Source organism: Salvelinus fontinalis, chromosome 3, assembly GCF_029448725.1.
Source record: "Salvelinus fontinalis isolate EN_2023a chromosome 3, ASM2944872v1, whole genome shotgun sequence".
Taxonomy (NCBI): Eukaryota; Metazoa; Chordata; class Actinopteri; order Salmoniformes; family Salmonidae; genus Salvelinus; species Salvelinus fontinalis.
The window spans coordinates 77,461,629-77,480,140 of record NC_074667.1 but is presented as its reverse complement, the minus strand read 5'-3'; the positions used below and the strand labels follow the sequence as shown (position 1 = coordinate 77,480,140).

Here is an 18,512-nt window from a genome sequence, read left to right as displayed (position 1 = left end):
AAGTCTGTGCCAGTATGTGTCTTCTATAAGTCTGTGCCAGTATGTGTCTTCTATGAGTCTGTGCCAGTGTGTGTCTCGTATGAGTCTGTGCCAGCACAGAACACACACACACGGTCCAGGCACACACCAATGTCCCGTCTTCTATGAGTCTGTGCCAGTGTGTCTTCTATGAGTCTGTGCCAGTGTGTGTCTTCTATGAGTCTGTGCCAGTGTGTGTCTTCTATGAGTTTGTGCCAGTGTGTGTCTTCTATGAGTCTGTGCCAGTGTGTGTCTTCTATGAGTCTGTGCCAGTGTGTGTCTCGTATGAGTCTGTGCCAGCACAGAACACACACACACGGTCCAGGCACACACCAATGTCCCGTCTTCTATGAGTCTGTGCCAGTGTGTCTTCTATGAGTCTGTGCCAGTGTGTCTTCTATGAGTCTGCCAGTGTGTGTCTTCTATGAGTCTGTGCCAGTGTGTGTCTTCTATGAGTCTGTGCCAGTGTGTGTCTTCTATGAGTCTGTGCCAGTGTGTGTCTTCTATGAGTCTGTGCCAGTGTGTGTCTCTTATGAGTCTGTCTGTGTGTCTCGTATGAGTCTGTGCCAGTGTGTGTCTCGTATGAGTCTGTGGCAGTGTGTGTCTCGTATAAGTCTGTCTGTCACTGTGTCTCTAACTCCCTTTCTCCCTCTCTCTCTGCTTCTCATTTTCTCATCTGCCGCCTTAAATCAATCCATCTACTTCTCTCCTCTATAAATCTACCCATCTCCCTCCTCTTTTCTTCCTTACCTCCTCTCCCCCCCCCCCCCCCTCATTACCCCTCTGCCCATCTCTTTTCTTTCTCATCTGTCCCCTTTTCTCCTCCTCCTCTCCTCCTCCCTTGTGATCTCTGTGGGAATGGAATTTTTAAAGAATGCCTCATGCTGTGGCTTTAACCCATTCCTGTGTATGTGTCACACACACACACACACACACACGGTCCAGGCACACACCAATGTCCCGTAAATAAGCACCAGTGTAACCACTGTCCTGCTGCTCTGTGAATCAACAAGAATAGTTAAAATGACGAGCAGATTCTCAACAGTGACCACTGAGATGAAGCTGTGTGTCATTGGTGGTCACTGGAATGACACAGAAGGAGTCAGGCTACTTCGCTGTAGAAAGACCCTGTAGCCATATTGTACAAGCAGTAATCTATCTCTCTTTCTGTCTCATTCTGTCTCTTTCTCTCCCTCCCTCCCCCAGGGTGATGGAACATTCTGACTCTAACCGGATGTCGACCCAGAACATCGGCATAGTGTTCGGTCCCACCCTGATGCGTCCGGAGAGGGACAATGTTAACATGGCCATCAACATGGTCTACCAGAACCAGGCCGTGGAGCTCATTCTCAATGAGTTTGACCGTATCTTCAGACCCAGCAACTTGACATCCCTCTGACATCCATTCATTCCAGAACACTGAACCTAGAACCCACCCTGCCCCAAGTACCCAGTCAGCACAGAACACTGAACCTAGAACCCACCCTGCCCCAAGTACCCAGTCAGCACAGAACACCGAACCTAGAACCCACCCTGCCCCAAGTACCCAGTCAGCACAGAACACCGAACCTAGAACCCACCCTGCCCCAAGTACCCAGTCAGCACAGAACACCGAACCTAGAACCCACCCTGCCCCAAGTACCCAGTCAGCACAGAACACCGAACCTAGAACCCACCCTGCCCCAAGTACCCAGTCAGCACAGAACACCGAACCTAGAACCCACCCTGCCCCAAGGACCCAGTCAGCACAGAACACCGAACCTAGAACCCACCCTGCCCCAAGGACCCAGTCAGCACAGAACACAGAACACCGAACCTAGAACCCACCCTGCCCCAAGGACCCAGTCAGCCCAGAACACTGAACCTACAACCCACCCTGCCCCAAGGACCCAGTCTAGAGCCCATCCAGCCTCATCCCAACCAGCCTGAACCCAACTCAGTGACCTGAACCATCTTTGGACCCAAACCCCTCTGGTACTGTATCCTCCAACACCCAGCCCAGCCTGAGTCAAACACAGTGACTAGAACCAACAGAACCAGAAACGCTGTGAAAGGACACCAGCTTCTCCTCGTGTTTTTCTTACTTACTCCCTGTAGTATCAACTAGTGGTAAAAACATAGGTGGGTGAACTGATCGCCGGTCGCGGTGAAAAGAAAACTAGCGCTTCCTATACTTTCAATGCACTGTATGGCAAAAGAACGAAAGGTGGGTAAACTGCGTTACACCCCCTGGTATCAACATCAGCTTAACTCACCTCATCCCACGGAGAAAGACATGGGAACAGGAGGAAAAGGCCATATGGATAATGTACAGTATGTTTCCTTATCTCCTGTTGTAGTGTAGTAGCAACTACAGCCCAACTCATCTCCGCCAAAACACAACGTCAACAACAAGCTGTTGCATCTTTGTGCCACTGTCTATAAACTGTCTACAATAAAGTTATTGCGAAGTTTTCAAATGTGATCCTTGTCAGACTTTGTGTCATGACTGGAGAATGAATACAGACTTTAAATTACTTTAGTTTGGTTGTAATGACAGCGCGATGGAATGCCTATATTATGTACCTCAAGTCTAATTGTATTGGTTCCGTACACATATTATGCAGGTGTTATCGCAGATGTAGCAAAATGCTTCTGTTTCTAGCTCCAACCGTGCAGTATACCTAACAATACACACAAATCCCCCCCAAAAAATATAAATTAAGAAATATCAGAACGAGCAATGTCAGAGTCCGGAATATAAATTTACATTGAGTGTACAAAACATTAAGAACATCTTCCTAATATTGAGTTGCACCCCGCCTTGAGATAGAAGCTGTTTTTCAGTCTCTCGGTCCCAGCTTGTACTTGCACCTGTACTGACCTCGCCTTCTGGATGGTAGCGGGGTGAACAGGCAGTGGCTCGGGTGGTTGTTGTCCTTGATGATCTGTATGGCCTTCCTGTGACATCGGGTGGTGTAGGTGTCCTGGAGGGCAGGTAGTTTGCCCCCGGTGATGCGTTGTGCAGACCGCACCACCCTCTGGAGAGTCCTGCGGTTGAGTGCTACAGCCCGACAGGATGCATCTGTAAAGGTTTGTGAGGGTTTTAGGTGACAAGCCAAATTTCTTCAGCATCCTGAGGTTGAGGGCCTGTTGCACCTTCTTCACCACACTGTCTGTGTGGGTGGACCATTTCAGTTTGTCAGTGATATGTATGCCGAGGAACTTAACTTTCCACCTTTTCCACTGCTGTCCCGTCGATGTGGATAGGGGGGTGTTCCCTCTACTGTTTCCTGAAGTCCACGATCATCTCCTTTGTTTTGTTGACGTTGAGTGAGAGGTTATTTTCCTGTCACCACTCTCCCAGAACCCTCACCTCCTCCATGTAGGCTGTCTCATCGTTATTGGTAATCAAGCCTACTACTGTTGTGTCGATATATGAATAGAAAAGGTGTGTACAGCAGTAGTTATATAGGATGAGCCTTGACTAGAATACAGTGTATATACACTGCTCAAAAAAATAAAGGGAACACTTAAACAACACAATGTAACTCCAAGTCAATCACACTTCTGTGAAATCAAACTGTCCACTTAGGAAGCAACACTGATTGACAATACATTTCACATGCTGTTGTGCAAATGGAATAGACAAAAGGTGGAAATTATAGGCAATTAGCAAGACACCCCCCAAAACAGGAGTGATTCTGCAGGTGGTGACCACAGACCACTTCTCAGTTCCTATGCTTCCTGGCTGATGTTTTGGTCACTTGAATGCTGGCGGTGCTCTCACTCTAGTGGTAGCATGAGACGGAGTCTACAACCCACACAAGTGGCTCAGGTAGTGCAGTTCATCCAGGATGGCACATCAATGCGAACTGTGGCAAAAAGGTTTGCTGTGTCTGTCAGCGTAGTGTCCAGAACATGCAGGCGCTACCAGGAGACAGGCCAGTACATCAGGAGACGTGGAGGAGGCCGTAGGAGGGCAACAACCCAGCAGCAGGACCGCTACCTCCGCCTTTGTGCAAGGAGGTGCACTGCCAGCGCCCTGCAAAATGACCTCCAGCAGGCCACAAATGTGCATGTGTCTGCTCAAACGGTCAGAAACAGACTCCGTGAGGGTGGTATGAGGGCCCGACGTCCACAGGTGGGGGTTGTGCTTACAGCCCAACACCGTGCAGGACGTTTGGCATTTGCCAGAGAACACCAAGATTGGCAAATTCGCCACTGGCGCCCTGTGCTCTTCACAGATGAAAGCAGGTTCACACTGAGCACATGAGCACATGTGACAGACGTGACAGAGTCTGGAGACGCCGTGGAGAACGTTTTGCTGCCTGCAACATCCTCCAGCATGACCGGTTTGGCGATGGGTCAGTCATGGTGTGGGGTGGCATTTCTTTGTGTGGCCGCACAGCCCTCCATGTGCTCGCCAGAGGTAGCCTGACTGCCATTAGGTACCGAGATGAGATCCTCAGACCCCTTGTGAGACAATATGCTGACACATGCACATTTGTGGCTTGCTGGAGGTCATTTTGCAGGGCGCTGGCAGTGCACCTCCTTGCACAAAGGCGGAGGTAGCGGTCCTGCTGCTGGGTTGTTGCCCTCCTACGGCCTCCTCCACATCTCCTGATGTACTGGCCTGTCTCCTGGTAGCGCCTGCATGCTCTGGACACTACGCTGACAGACACAGCAAACCTTTTTGCCACAGTTCGCATTGATGTGCCATCCTGGATGAACTGCACTACCTGAGCCACTTGTGTGGATTGTAGACTCCGTCTCATGCTACCACTAGAGTGAGAGCACCGCCAGCATTCAAAAGTGACCAAAACATCAGCCAGGAAGCATAGGAACTGAGAAGTGGTCTGTGGTCACCACCTGCAGAATTACTCCTGTTTTGGGGGGTGTCTTGCTAATTGCCTATAATTTCCACCTTTTGTCTATTCCATTTGCACAACAGCATGTGAAATTTATTGTCAATCAGTGTTGCTTCCTAAGTGGACAGTTTGATTTCACAGAAGTGTGATTGACTTGGAGTTACATTGTGTTGTTTAAGTGTTCCCTTTATTTTTTTGAGCAGTGTATATGTGAAATGGGTAAAACATTATGTCAACATTATTAAAGTGACCAGTGTTCCATGTATATGTACATAGGGCAACAGCCTCTAAGGTTCAGGGTAGAGTACCGGGTGGTAGCCGGCTAGTGACAGTGACTAAGTTCAATTACTGGAATGTCTGTGTAGACCTTTGAATCCCGCTGGTGTTATATATATACATATATTTGATTGTGTATTTCAATTTTCATGTTGAAAACCTACCGATTTATTTTGTGAAAGTTTGTACACAATTTAGAGCATTTTGGAGTGTCCTTACTGAAACGGATTACATTTGGAGTGTCCTTACTGAAACGGATACATTTTGGAGGGACACATTTTGGAGTGTCCTTACTGAAACAGTGTCAGGACTTCCACCGAAGTCGGTTCCTCTCCTTGTTCGGGCGGCATTCGGCGGTCTGCGTCACCGGTCTTCTAGCCATTGTCGATCCACTTTTCATTTTCCATTTGTTTTGTCTTGTTTTCCTACACACCTGGTTCTCATTTCCCTCATTAAGTGGGTTAAATACTGTGGGTATTTAACCCTCTGTTCCCCCCATGTCTTTGTGTGGAATTGTTTGTTGTAAGTGCTCGTGTACATGTTGACTGGTGCGCGTCGGGTTTTCTACCCATGTTGGTAATATCTTTATGCCGTTGGTTTTGATATTAAACTGCTCCGGCTATTACCTAGTTCTGCTCTCCAGCGTCTGACTTCACTGCCACCAGTTACGCACCCCTTACAAATAGATAAATTTTGGGATGTCCTTACTGAAACAGATTAATTTTGGAGGGACACATTTTGGAGTGTCCCTACTGAAACAGATGAACCCTTGCTAAAGTTCAACTTAAAGTAACAAATGCCATAAAATAGACAGTGAAACAATAAAAAACATAACAACTTGATTGTGAAACGTCCAACCATGAGGAAATGACTTCAGAGTGCTAGGTGATACTTATTCTGCGGTGCTGGGTAATAGTGAACTATAGTTCAACTAGTAAATACACTGTAGCTTGGTGGTAGTTGAACTAAATTCAAATCTTGGTAGTGTCTTCAGTAGCTAATTTACTTTTTTGCCATGTAGTGGTGTAGCTAACTACTGGAACTAAGCACTACTTATTTTTGCAAGAAGAGAATAAAATAGCATCAGACCTGCCTAAGTCTCACTTGAAATAGTTGTTGTTTATTAATAGGCTACATTCTACATCCTGTTAACACCTGACCCCAGGGTTCTTAGGGTGGCAGGTGGCCTAGTGGTTAGAGCGTTGGACTAGTAACCGAAAGGTTGCATGATCGAATTTCCGAGCTGACAAGGTAAAAATCTGTTGTTCTGAGCAAAGCAGTTAACCCACTGTTCCTACGCCGTCATTGAAAATAAGAATGTGTTCTTAACTGACTTGCCTAGTTAAATAAAGGTAAATAAAATATATTCCTGCAATTTGCAGTCTATGACATTTCGGATTTAGATATGATAATGTATCACAAAGTAGTTTGGATTTAGTGAATTACTTTTTCAAAGTAGCTTTAGTTAAGTAAACTATATTTTTCTAAAGAGTAGTTTTAGTGTAGCTTAACTTTTTGTAGTGTGAAGTAATTGGTCGTTTGGTAAACTATGATTTCAGAGTAGCTTCCCCAACACTGTTCTTTTGCTTATTCATTTCAGGCTTTGGGTTCGAGTGTTGTCTAACAGCAGACTTGGGTTCAAATACTATTGGAAATGTTCATGTGCTTTCAGCGCTTGCTCTAGCCTGCCTGGAGAGTCAGCCTGCCAGGTGGGTAGGGTTTACAGTATTGGGACTTGTCTATTGGTCCATTAAACCAGGCATGCTCAATCAAGCACAGATAAAGTATTTGAAAGATTTTAAATAGTATTTGAACCAAGGTCTGTTAAGGAGTAGTGGATTGAGTTTTAAGCGTGAGAGATTCTAGAAGTGTGGAGGTATGTATGCACGCCTCTTCAGAGACAGCTAGGGCAGACAGCTACCCTGTGATTGGTGGAAAACAAAAACAAAAGACATCACAAAAGAGGAACTAGAAATGCAGATATTTAAAGGGATACTTGGGGATTTTGGCAACGAAGCCCTTCATCTACTTCCTCAGAGTCAGTTGAACTTGTGGATACCTTTTTTATGTCTCCGGAAGGAGTTTCGACATCCTTCATACTGGAGGCAGAGACATAAAAATGGTTCCATGAGTTCTTCTGACTCTGGGGAAGTAGATGAAGGCCCAAAAAAATCCTGAAGTATCCTATTAAAACGTGGATTTCCCCAAAATGAACTCCCTCTGATGGTTTGGCAATACTGAGGGTTTGGTAATACTGTGGGTTTGGTAATACTGTGGGTTTGGTAATACTGCAGGATTGGTCATACTGATGGTTTGGTCATACTGAGGGTTTGGTAATACTGAGGGTTTGGTAATACTGAGGGTCTGGTAATACTGAGGGTTTGGTAGTACTGTGGGTTTGGTAGTACTGTGGGTTTGGTAATACTGTGGGTTTGGTAATACTGTGGGTTTGGTAATACTGTGGGTTTGGTAATACTGTGGGTTTGGTAATACTGTGGGTTTGGTAATACTGTGGGTTTGGTAATACTGTGGGTTTGGTAATACTGTGGGTTTGGTAATACTGAGGGTTTGGTAATACTGAGGGTTTGGTAGTACTGTGAGTTTGGTAGTACTGTGAGTTTGGTAATACTGTGAGTTTGGTAATACTGTGAGTTTGGTAATACTGTGAGTTTGGTAATACTGTGAGTTTGGTAATACTGTGGGTTTGGTAATACTGTGGGTTTGGTAATACTGTGGGTTTGGTAATACTGTGGGTTTGGTAATACTGTGAGTTTGGTAATACTGTGAGTTTGGTAGTACTGTGGGTTTGGTAATACTGAGGGTTTGGGCATACTGAGGGTTTGGTAGTACTGAGGGTTTGGTAGTACTGAGGGTTTGGTAGTACTGAGGGTTTGGTAATACTGGGGGTTTGGTAGTACTGGGGGTTTGGTAGTACTGGGGGTTTGGTAGTACTGGGTTTTTTGTAGTACTGGGGGTTTGGTAGTACTGGGGGTTTGGTAGTACTGGGGGTTTGGTAGTACTGGGGGTTTGGTAGTACTGGGGGTTTGGTAGTACTGGGGGGTTGGTAGTACTGGGGGGTTGGTAGTACTGGGGGGTTGGTAGTACTGGGGGGTTGGTAGTACTGGGGGGTTGGTAGTACTGGGGGGTTGGTAGTACTGGGGGGTTGGTAGTAGTGGGGGGTTGGTAGTAGTGGGGGGTTGGTAGTACTGGGGGGTTGGTAGTAGTGGGGGGTTGGTAGTAGTGGGGGGTTGGTAGTAGTGGGGGTTTGGTAGTACTGGGGGTTTGGCAGGAGAAGACAAAACAGAGCAAGAAAGAAGAGAAGAGAAGAACAAGAGAAGTAAAGTGTGTGTGTTGGATTTCAATGTTTTATTTTATTCATTTTTATTTTCATATTATTGCACGTCTCATGGTTGGGAGGCAGGGAAAGAGGGAAATGTTTTTCTGTCACCAGCAGAGTTGAGTGAAGTAGAGTCATTATAATTTTTTATAATGGGAACAAAACTTTGTGTGTATTCCAATCATTGTCAGTGCATTGCCAGAGTTGCCCCATTCCGTTTGAGTGCTGCCTCTAGTTCTGTTTATTGCGTTGAGGACCACACAGCAGTTTTGAAAAAGGATAACAGATATCTATGACCTGAAATGACTGCAGATTATTAGATACCTATCTGACTCCCAAACAGCCCAAAGTTAGTTACAATTATGCGTATTGTTTTAAAACCTTGAATTCGTATTTTATTTACTCCTAAAATGCTCCTATAACAATAGTTCATATTCACTGTTCACGTGTAGAGACAAAACTATTTGGCATAAAACTGATGACATGTTATATCTCATAAAACACACTGGCAGATACTTCAAAAATAAATTATTTTAAATATGCAGAAAGCGTTTATATTTTGTATATAACTGTAATTATCAACCATTTGTGTTTTTTTCTCACTCCAAATCGTGCAATTTACGGAGATTTATTTGTTAATAAAAACCAATGGAATAAAACTATTGGCAACATTATTTCCTGTGATGTTTTTTTCCTATTTTCTCAGGCTTGTGGTGATGATCAGTAATATTAAAACCAGCTATGAGAGAGGGGGGGGGGGGGGGCGCAACACAGTTAGACCCAACAAAATCACGAGAAAACCAAAAGATAATTACTTGACAGATTGGAAAGAATTTACAAAAAAAACGGAGCAAACTAGAATGCTATTTGGCCTTAAACAGAGAGTACACAGTGGCAGAATACCTGACCACTGTGACTGACCCAAACTTAAGGAAAGCTTTGACTATGCACAGATTGTGAGCATAGCCTTGCTATTGAGAAAGGCTGCCGTAGGCAGACCTGGCTATCAAGAGAAGACAAGATGTGCACACTGCCCACAAAATGAGGTGGAAACTGAGCTGCACTTCCTAACCTCCTGCCCAATGTATGACCATATTAGAGACACATATTTCCCTCAGATTACACAGAAAACAAATCAAATTTTGATAAACTCCCATATCTATTTGGTGAAATACCAGCGTGCAATCACAGCAGGGCAACCAGTTAACAAACACCATTGTAAATACAACCTATATTTATGTTTATTTATTTTCCCTTTTGTACTTTAACCATTTGAACACCAGTACAACAAATAATATGACATTTGAAATGTCTTTTGGAACTTTTGTAAGTGTAATGTTTACTGTTCATTTTTTATTGTTTATTTCACTTTTGTTTATCATCTATTTCACTTGCTTTGGCAATGTAAACATATGTTTCCCATGCCAATAAAGCCCCTTAAATTGAAATTGAGAAAGAGAGAGAGAGAGACAGAGACAGAGAGAGAAAGAGACAGAGACACAGAGACAGAGACACAGAGAGAGAGAGACAGAGAGAGAGACAGAGAGAGACACAGCGAGAGACGCAGAGAGAGAGACAGAGAGAGACACAGAGAGAGAGACAGAGACACAGAGAGAGACACAGAGAGAGAGAAGCTCTAACACTCACTGTTCTAATCAAACGTCTTTGTCATGAAATATTGATAGATTCTAAGACATTGTGTCCCAACTCTTCCAGATACTCTGGAATGTTGAACTTTCATGTATTTTACATTACATTTCATTATATAAAATTATGGTATTTTTGATCTATTTACTGTTTAGTGTTTTAACTGTTAAATAAAGAAGCTCCCATCTGTTGACTGTGATATTCCAGACAGTCGAGTTACTAGTTGTGACTCGGCTATATAAGCTGATAGGTTTTGCATGGCACAGCCACATGTTTCAGGGTAGAAACCAGCTCCCCTATCTCTGAATCATTATGCAAATGATCTACCAGAAGTCACCCTACAGCAGAGAATTGAGGAGCCTAGTAGTGGTGAGGAGAGCCATTTACAGTAAGAGGAAACTGGTGACCGTGACCAGAACACAGGAGACCTGTCATTAACATAAAACCGCGTGATTGGTGTCTCTGAAGCAGATCATGTGCATGGCCCCATGAAGTGGACAGTAAACTCGCATAAACTCAAGTTTACATTGTTGTGAATAAGTGTCAGGGACACATGTAATTGTAATATAAGTGTTTGAAAGAATACATGAAAAGGACAAAGCAATAAGCACATTTTTATTACAAATATATCCACAGGTTTAAAAAAAAAAAAACTAAATGTAATTCAATACAAAATGCATAACTGAGTTGCTGAACAATATACAGCTTGATACAAGTTGTGCCGATATCAACTCAGAGTAAAAAAAATAATATTTGCTTACTTTGTCCAAGAAAATACAATGTCTTCCCCCCCCCAAAAAATGTATCAAATGCTGGGGCATCAGGTAGCTGTGGGCTTGCAGCACTAGTTAAATGCTACAGAATCAGATAATAATTCTGACCTTGGTTGAGTTGTGCATGATTGCCTACACATTCTGTTACTAAATATTGACACGATGAGTTTTCAGTTCAAAGTGACAGAGGAAGGCCAAGGGCTCGATTCATTCCCGTATCGCTTTAGCGCGCCTGAAATGTAAAGGTAATTTCCGATTGATCCGACATATGCAGTGTCAACCGTGAGTGTATAGTCTACACGACAGCAGGAACATTGCCTTTAAATTTCAATCGCGCTTTATTGGCGATACGGATTACGTCGAACGCTGAACAGCCACGCATAGAGTTCTGCAATACATTTCATTACAATACACTTTCTGAATACAAATTCAAAACGATTTTTAATTTAAATTAAATTTCCTGTTGGCACTAGTACACGGCTCCAGACAGGTAATCCACTGAGGATTTTGGTTTGGTCACACCTCAGCTCTCTGTAACGGTGTCACGTACAGCACCAGAGCTGTGGCAGATTCACAGATGACTCACGGTGGATGAATATATCTGAGGTAGTTTTCACATTGACAGATATAGGAAGTATGAAGATGATACATGTTCTAGAATCGGTCCTGCGTCTTGCTTGACCCCTGTCGCCATGGATACACCCATATAAATAGAGTTACTGATTGCCCTTGGACAACGTCAACGTGAACGGGAACGTCCCGTTTCAGTAATTCTAATACTATTGGCTACAACGGCATTATAATGTGTGACACATTGCTTTAATTAGGGTGTCATATACAGTACATTGAGAACGCATTCATACCCCTTTACTTATTCCACATTTTGTGTTACAGCCTTGATTCAAAATTGATTAAATTTATTTTTTGTCTCATCCCTCGACACACAATACCCCATAATGACAAAGTGAAAACATGTTTTTAGACATTTTTGCAATTCTATTGAAAAACGAAATACAGAAACATCACATTTATATAAGTATTCAGACCCTTTGATCAATACTAATACTTAGTACAAGCACCTTTGTCAGAGATTACAGATTAAGTCTCTAAGAGCTTTCCACACATTATTTTCACAATTCTTTAAAATCTGTCAAATTGTTGATCATTGCTAGACAACCATTTGTATGTCTTGCCATAGATTCTCAAGCAGATTTAAGTCAAAACTGTATCTCGGCAACTAAGGAACCTTCACTGTCTTATTGATAAGCAACTCCAGTGTATTTTTTTGCAGTATTACTTTAGTGCCTCACACAGAGTGAGTCCATGAAACCGTGTTATGTGACTTGTTAAGCACATACCTTAGTCCTGAACTAGGCTTGCCATAGCAAAGGGGTTAAATACTTATTGACTCAAGACATTTCAACTTTTCATTTTTTTTATTCATTTGTGAAAATGTAGAAAAACATAGTTCCACTTTGACATTATGGGATATTGTGTGTAAGCCAGTGACCCCCCCCCCAAAAAAATCTATATTGTATACATTTTTTATTCAGGCTGTAACACAATACGTTTTTGAAAAAGTCTGAATGCTTTCTAAAGACAGTACACTGCTGCACAAGCACAGTACTGCACTTGCAGTACATTACACGGAGACAATGTCTGTGCCTTTTCTAATAGAGACAAACCAACTCCACATGTCTGGTATATGAAATATGTAACACATTGTGACGCAGGGTAAGTTTTCATGTTGTCCTTCAAAAAAAAAACACACAAAAAAAAAAACAAGTTTATCTTTGTTAACTCTTCATACTCTCGTTTTCCCCTTGTGTGTAGAAATACTGTAAGGTTTAGGATGGCTAGTGGCTAGCCCACATTCAAAGGCACAGTTCACTTCTGATGTCTTGCTGATCTTTAGATCAGGGATAACAAACTCCATTTTTTAGAGGACCGTTTGTTTACAATTATTATTATTATTGTTACTATTATTTTCAGACCTAAACAACCAGGTGAGGCTTCTTAACTAATCAATGACCTAACCTTAATATATCAATCAAGTACAAAGGTGAAACGTGAAAATTCACAGACACTCGGCCTTCCACGAGTTAGATACTGTATTAGACAGTCATTAGTAACCATGGAAACCCCAAGGTAAATCTGTATTTGTACAGCTATATATTGCCTTTAATTTTGGTGTTTGTATCATTTTTGGCACTAATCTATCTCCATACTAATGCACTTAATTAATGCACAGCTTGACCACAGTCATAACGGATATATCCTGAAACAAATTTGTGGCTTTGGCACAAAATAATATATCTTTAATCCTTTATTATAATTTGAATAATAGTTATTATTTATTGCTTATACATTTTTTTAAACAAACAACAGAGACCTGTTGGTCTTTGGAGAATATGATGTAAACAAATATAAACCTTCAAAAATGAATACTTATAATGGGAAGTAAAGAATAATTATTTATACTGATAAGGCAACTGGAAACAAATTGAACAACACTGCTTGCTACAGAACCACACAAACAACATCACCTTGAGGTGCATACTCATTCAGCCTTACCCAGTCACAAGCAGGAAGCAGTCAACTGACAGCTGTTGTGACACATGAGTAGGGGTCAATACTGTGGCTTCTCACATACTGACCAGAGTAGTGGATATCATACCATTCCTCTTACTGTCTACTGTATTGATTCTATCTGTTAAAGTGATCCTTATTTTGGTTGTGTTCATATGGCTTTGTACAGTGTAGGTTTTTCTTCATTTTGTACAGCACGTTTTTTTTAATGTCTTTTCACAAGGCTCTCAATCAGCCTCTGAAACACCCCCCCCCCCCCCCCCCCACCAAAAAAAAGGCACTTCTCTTTTCCCCATTAGCAGTGACTCTGCTGATCGTTACTTTATTGAGGAGAAAATCTACCTGATATGATATGTGATGTGTTGTTGTCTCACCTAGCTATCTGAAGATTAATACACTAACTGTAAGTCAATCTGGATAAGAGTGTCTAGTAAATGACTAAAATGTTAAATGTTTGTAGCTAGATGCATTGTCTTCGGCATACTTGTCCGCTGTTGTCATTGTGACAGTGGAGCTTCTGGGCTCAGCTCGTATGTGTCTGTGTTCTTGTCTCCGTTTTGTTCCAACGCATCTCTGTCCCAGTCATTGTTGTTTTCAAGTCTGTAAGTCTCTAGACCAGAATTCTCTCCTTCTCCATTGTCTCTGTCGACATGCTGTCTGTCTCTCTCATTCCCCACAGGGCTAGAGCACAGCTCCAACCCTAACCCGTCACCAGACCCAGACCCCGATAAAGTACACGCCTCCTTCATATGGCCACCTTTAGTCTTGTCTGTCTCGTCCTCCTCTCCCTCCTCCTCCTCTTCATGTGCTCTCCCTCCTATCCCCCCGTCCAGACTGGCATCACTGAGAAACATTGGGGTGTACTCCATGGAGAAGGGGGTGCCCCCGGAAACATGGCCCAGATCGGTGGACCCTCCTGGGGTAAGAGGAGGCTCCTCGACCCCTTTCTGTTCCTGGTCCCTGCTACAGTAGGCGTATCGATGGTTCATGTGTTGGGAGTAGGAGCCAGAGTGGGAGAACCTCTTGCCACACTTATCACACTCATAGGGCTTCTCTCCAGAGTGCAGGCGACTGTGTTCCATCAGATGGTGCTTATGTTTGAAGGCCTTCCTGCAGATCTGGCACTCGTGGGGACGTTTACCTGTGTGGGGGGAACATATCAGAACAGAAACATGCTCAATCCATCGTACTGTAGCTTCAAAAGACAGAGATTATCCCTAAAAGCCACCATCATACTATCTGGTTGTCTCCCCGTCACCTTACTAAAAGGGCTCTATTCAATCCACGTCGCGGTAGTTTAGCCTTACAGCGTGATTGAACTTTAAAAGGCAATGTTCCCGTGGTTTTGCGGAGACTGCATTCACGGTAAACGTTGCGTACATCGACACAACCGTTTAATTACCGTTACATTTCTATCGCGGAATGTGTAAATAAAGCTCTTAGTATAATTTATGCTTTGTAATTTCTATACATGTCACTGCGTATACCTGTGTGCTCATACTTGTGTCGGAGCAGAGAGCTGCTCTTCTGGAAGGTCTTGTCACAGACGTCGCAGGCGTACAGGCCTTCGTCTGTCTTCTTCAGTCTCTTCCTCCCTGGTCCCCCTTCTCCCTCTCCTCCTTCCTCCATCAGCGAGAGGTAGTCCAGACCCCCGCAACCCATCACCTCACCCTGGGTGGGGACATACACAATACTAATGGTTAGGAGGTTCTGATCTGGGTCTATTCAGAGGATGTCATTGTTGTTTTCTCTTTAGTTACAGTTCATTCCTGTGAAATACGTTTGAAAATGTCTTTCTCTGCGTAGAATTGAAATAAACGTTATACCACAACATGTTTTATACCATAACATATAAGGGTAAATGTTGTTCTTACCATGAAGGCTTGTCTCTCCTGATGGATCCTCTTCAGCACGGCATCTGTGTCTGACTCCATCATGTAGACCATAGGGGAGAGGAATCGCTGGCTGCTGGCTGGGTGACTGAGGGGCAGGGAGGGGACCACGTCATGTCCTGAGCCAGCTAGCCCAGCGGGCATCATGGGGTTAAACAGAGGGTATTCACTGTAGATGGAGCCCTCAAACATCGGAACGCCACTGTAGCCGGCTTGATGCTGCTGATGAGATTAAATTAGTTTAGATTAGATTGATGTTTATCGTCCTAAAAGAGTAAAATCTTACGAAAGGCTCACACATTGCACATTACATACACCGTATAGAAACACAGTAGAAAACAAACAGCACACAGCCAGACATATATAATACCCCTCCTGTTCCACACCTGTTGCCAAGGTGGACTGAGACTCAGCCTCCGGTGGAGCTGTTGGTTCTCTGCTGGCTCTCTGTAGGTCTTCTCTCTCTTTTCTCCTGGACGAGGGTGTCCATTACTGGGCATGCTGTCCTCCAGGGCTTTCCCCTCCTGGGGCTTGGGTAGGGAGAGATCCAGGGGTTGGTCATTCTGGGAGCTACCCGACCCTGCGGTCCTTCCTTGGGGGATGGTTCGACTCCAAGGGGGGGTGAGAGTGGTGTTGGATAGGTCCAGGCAGAGGGGCGAGTCGATCTCTGAAGAGGGGAATGGTCCTATTGGTAGCAGTGAGGACATGTCTGTAGCAGGGCTAGTTGGAGCTGGTTGGCCGGGGCTGCCGCCACTCTCCTGGCTAGACCAATAGGATCTCATGGATAGTGAGTCTGGGCGGGGCTGTAGGGGGGAGTGCATGGCGACCAGCAGCTCCTGAGGGACAGAGTGCCAGCAGGGTCTCTGGAGAGGAGACTTGTCTTTGGAGAAACCGTTAGCCATTGCTGGGGTTTTATTGTTGTTGTCTGGTGGGGGTGGCTGGAGAGGAGTTCTGGAGGAGAAGTAGAGGGGAGAGAGGTGGTCTTTGCTGCGAGGACCTTCAGGCACCTCCATGGCCTGCCGGTTAATCTTACAGAGGTAGCGCTCATGCTGCAGTAACACGGCAGGGCTGGGGAAGAGCTGGGAGCACCAGTGACATGTCACCCCACCCCTGTACCCCTCACCCGAGCCGGTTCGGTTGCGTTTCAGCGGTTTTGGATCATCTGCCTTCCTGTCTCGTCCTCCGTTGTGAATCCCCAGTCTCCCCTCCTCCCTGGGTGAGCCTACATCTCCCGCCTCCCTGTCAAACATCTCCTGCAGCATCTGCTCAAACTTGCCCCCGGCGGTGGCATGGAGGTACGGCAGCAGGTTGGTGCCCTTGAACACGTTGTCCCGGAGGGAGAACTCCGCTGGGGGGTCCCACAGCCTGCCGAGCTCCCGGCCCTGGAGGATCCCCCTGCTCTGGTCCCCAGGGGGGTACAGCTCCCTCTCTAAGCCCATTGGTGAATGACGCTTCTGGGTGTGAGGAAGGTAGGGAGAGCCCTTTCCACTGCTGTTCCTACCGCTTCCTGCTGAGGGTGATGCAGGGGAGGACTGGTAGGTCCCCTGGCTATGTCTGTTGTTATAGGTCTCCCCTCCACCTCTACGTCCTCCTCCTCCTCCTCCTCCTCCTCCTCCTCCTCCTCCTCCTCCTCCTCCCCCTCCTCCTTCTCCTCCCCCTCCTCCCCCTGTCAAGCACTTCTTACTGCTGAGGTGTGAGCTGTAGGAGCCAGAGTGAGAGAAGCGCTTCTTGCAGTTGGAACATTCATACGGTTTCTCACCTAAAGAGGGAAGCACAGAACATCAGTTGAAGATGCTTCGCCTCGTGCCTAAGAACAATCCTTAGTCATGTATTATTTACCAAAATCCATGGGTTCTCATGTCTTATTGCTTTAACATAAAATCAATCAGATTGATTTAGAATATTTCATGTAAGAAAACGTGCATTACCACTGTGGATGCGGAGGTGCTCTTTGAGGTGGTGTTTGTACTTGAAGGATTTCCCACACTGAAAACACTTGAACTTCCTGCTCTCCGCACCATGGTCAATGTGCTGCACCAATCACAAACACGCGTTCAGTCAAATCAGTTCTGGTCACCAGGAGATTGAGAGTCAACTCTGAGATTGCATATCATGCCTTTTCTACAGTCAAACTACAGGGCGTTTGGAAAGTATTCAGACCCCTTGACTTTTTCCACATTTTGTTACGTTACAGCCTTATTCTAAAATGGATTAAATAAAACATGTTCCTCATCAATCTACACACAATACCCCATAATGACATCACAATACCCCATAGTGACATCACAATACCCCATAATGACATCACAATACCCCATAATGACAAAGCAAAAACAGATAATTTTTTTGTGTGCAAATTTATTTAAAAAACAATACAGAAATACCTTATTTACATAAGTATTCAGACCCTTTGCTATGAGACTCAAAGTTGAGCTCAGGTGCATCCTGTTTCCATTGATCATCCTTGAGTAGTTTCTACAACTGATTGGAGTCCACCTGTGGTAAATTCAATTGATTGGACAAAGGCACACACCTGTCTATATAATGTCTCAGAATTGACAGTGCATGTTGGAGCAAAAACCAAGCCATGAGGTCAAAGGAATTGTCCGTAGAGCTCCGAGACAGGATTGTGTCGAGGCACAGATATGGGGAACGGTACCAAAGCATTTCTGCAGTATTGAAGGTCCCCAAGAACATAGTGGCCTCCATCATTCTTAAATGTTTGGAACCACCAAGACTCTTCCTAGAGTCTGGAGGCAGGCCTCCTGGCCTCCCGGCCAAACTGAGCAATCGGGGGAAAAGGGCCTTGGTCAGGGAGTTGACCAAGAACCTGATGGTCACTCTAGAGTTCCTCTACGGAGATGGGAGAAGGACAACCATCTCTGCAGCACTCCACCAATCAGGCCTTTATGGTAGAGTGGCCAGACAGAAGCAGCTCTTCAGTTAAAGGCACATGACAGCCCGCTTGGAGTATGCCAAAAAGGCACCTAAAAGACTCGGACCATGAGAAACAAGATTCTCTGATCTGATGAAACCAAGATTGAACACTTTGGCCTGAATGCCAAGCGTCACGTCTGGAGGATACCTGGCTCCATCCCTACGGTGAAGCATGGTGGTAACAGCATCATGT

The 18,512-nt window shown here is 44.6% G+C and overlaps 2 protein-coding genes across 5 annotated transcripts in view; one reads left to right on the top strand and one right to left on the bottom strand.

Moving 5' to 3' along the window:
• The window catches only part of arhgap9 (Rho GTPase activating protein 9), a 69,646-nt gene extending 64,614 nt beyond the window's left edge, over positions 1-5,032 (top strand). For all 4 annotated transcript variants that reach the window (XM_055918094.1, XM_055918092.1, XM_055918093.1 and 1 more), the window contains one exon: positions 1,225-5,032. In XM_055918094.1, coding sequence (XP_055774069.1) covers positions 1,225-1,417 — 193 coding nt within the window. In that variant the 3' untranslated portion in view covers positions 1,418-5,032. The remainder of the gene's footprint in view (positions 1-1,224) is intronic.
• An 8,742-nt stretch (positions 5,033-13,774) lies between these two features.
• Positions 13,775-18,512, bottom strand: part of LOC129851594 (zinc finger E-box-binding homeobox 2-like) — a 45,929-nt gene continuing 41,191 nt past the window's right edge. The window contains exons 7-12 of the mRNA XM_055918204.1: positions 17,311-17,413; positions 17,058-17,141; positions 15,769-16,934; positions 15,365-15,604; positions 14,978-15,161; positions 13,775-14,631 (exon numbers count right to left, since the gene is read on the bottom strand). Coding sequence (XP_055774179.1) covers positions 13,988-14,631; positions 14,978-15,161; positions 15,365-15,604; positions 15,769-16,934; positions 17,058-17,141; positions 17,311-17,413 — 2,421 coding nt within the window. The 3' untranslated portion in view covers positions 13,775-13,987. The remainder of the gene's footprint in view (positions 14,632-14,977; positions 15,162-15,364; positions 15,605-15,768; positions 16,935-17,057; positions 17,142-17,310; positions 17,414-18,512) is intronic.